The sequence below is a fragment of the Monoraphidium neglectum genome (genome assembly GCF_000611645.1).
Source record: "Monoraphidium neglectum strain SAG 48.87 unplaced genomic scaffold scaffold00030, whole genome shotgun sequence".
In the NCBI taxonomy this organism is placed as follows: domain Eukaryota; kingdom Viridiplantae; phylum Chlorophyta; class Chlorophyceae; order Sphaeropleales; family Selenastraceae; genus Monoraphidium; species Monoraphidium neglectum.
Window position 1 is genome coordinate 58,739 of NW_014013598.1, and position 1,922 is coordinate 60,660.

Below are 1,922 nucleotides of genomic sequence, written 5' to 3' on the forward strand. Positions count from 1 at the left end.
CCGCCGGCAGCATGGCGCAGCCGCCCGAGGTCAAGGGCCGGCTGTCGCGCGCGGTGGCGCAGCTCAATACGCTGCTGGGCGCCGGCGGCGCGGCCAGCGGGCGCGGCGCGCTGATCCAGGTCTGGATGCCCAGCCAGCTCAACGACGGCAGCACCGTCCTTAGCGCCCAGGTGCGCGCGCCCCACAACCCCGCCCTGCGCCGCCGCATGCTGCGAGCGTAAGCCCGCTTGCGCCGGGCCCTCGCGCCCGCACACAGCCGAATCCTTTCGGCGGGGACCCGGCCCCGCAGGCCGCCACGCCTGCACCCTGTGCCCAATGCTGCCACGCGCCAACTCGCATGCTCCCCTGAAAACAGGGCCTGCCTTTTGCTGTGGCGGGCGTGGGGGACCTGCTGGCGCTGTTCCGCTGCGTGTCGTGCCGCTACCGCTTCAGCACAGACACAAGCAAGCCGGCGCTGATGGGCGCGATCGGCCGCGTCTACGCGAGCTGCGAGGTGCGCGCCGCGCCTCGCTTTCGCAACTGCGCCCGTGCGCGGGCCGATTGGGCGACTGCTTGTGCGTGTGCTGAGGCGCCGGCGCATGCACGGGAGGTGCAGCGTCCCATCTAAAGATATGCAGACTCTTGTTGATTTGCTCATGCACTTTGCAACACACACGCACTTGTGCCTTGGTGTGCGCGTGCGCACGCGCGCGCATACTCATGTGCACAGACGCACACACGCGCACACGCGCACACACACACACACACACACACGCACACACACACACAACATGCAACAACGCACCCGACACGCCCGCAGCCCGAGATGTGCAACGACGTCCAGAAATACGACAAGCAGGTCTACCTGCGAGTCACCGAGGCGCAGCGCTGCCGCGTGCACAGCACGCTCGTCATGCCGGTCTTCGACGCCGCCGACGCCTCGACCGGCGCGCAGCAGCCCGTGGCCGTGTTTGAGGTCGTGCAGAGCGGGCAGAGCGCGCTGTTCCCCGAAATGCTCGAGTGGCTCAGCGCCTCGCTGCAGGTGGGAGGGCACACGCGCACGAGCCCCATGCGACTCGTGTTTTTCGCCCGTCAGGCGCGCGTCGGCGGGGCCTGCGGTGTGGATGCGGGGACACCCAAGTAGGACAGGGGTGGCGCCCCGGGGGCGGCCCCGCGTGAGCCGGGGCGACGCCCTGGGGTACCTCAGCTGCTCGCGTGCTCTGTCACTCGCACCACCTCCTGCTCACGCCGGGGCCGCTTATTGTGATTGGCGGGTTGTGCATCACTCGCAGGAGGTCAATCTGGCTACGTCTGACCTGGAGAGCCTGCAGATGGTGTGGGGCTTGCAGGCTGCGCAGGAGGCCGCCGTCCCCTCGGGCAGCGCCGGCGGCGGCTGCGGCGGCGGCGGCGGCGCGGCTGGCGCCGCCGCCGGCGCGTCGGGCGGGGCGGCTGCGTCGCCGTCGGACACGTCGGGGCAGCGCCTGATGCTGGAGGGTGTGGCTGCGGCCGCGCTGGCCGCGGCGGTCGGGGACGCGCGGGCGCGGCGGCAGTCCGTGTCGGGTGTGCGTATGTCACTGGAGAGCATGAGCCGCGCCGGCTCTGACCCTTCAGCGCCGCCGCCTGCGGCCACCGCAGCGCGCCCGGGCGACGGGGACGGCGGCGCCGCAGCAGCGCGCCAGGAGGCGAGCAGCCAGGGCGACACCGGCGCGGCGGCGGCCGCGGGGTGGGGCGGCTCGCCGCCGCGCAACGGCTTAGGCCGCCACGGGTCGAGCCCCGCCAAGCCCACGGCCGCGGCGCAGGCGCAGGCGCCGTTGCCGTCGCCGCAGCAGCTGGAGCGCATGGGCGCGGAGGAGATGCTGTCGCTGCTGCCGACCGGCCCAGGCGCGGACCCGCAGCAGCAGCAGCGCGTGCTCTCGGCGATCGCCGCGGCGGCGGTCACCAAT

General features: G+C 72.6%; 1 protein-coding gene across 1 annotated transcript; it reads left to right on the forward strand.

Annotated features, from left to right (window-relative positions):
- Window positions 1-11: 11 nt before the first annotated feature.
- Window positions 12-1,123, forward strand: MNEG_0388 (hypothetical protein; the record flags this gene model as incomplete). Its single annotated transcript, XM_014051138.1, has 4 exons — window positions 12-170; window positions 356-493; window positions 800-1,021; window positions 1,076-1,123. 4 exons carry the CDS (start codon window positions 12-14, stop codon window positions 1,121-1,123), a joined length of 567 nt encoding a protein of 188 aa, XP_013906592.1.
- Window positions 1,124-1,922: the final 799 nt, after the last annotated feature.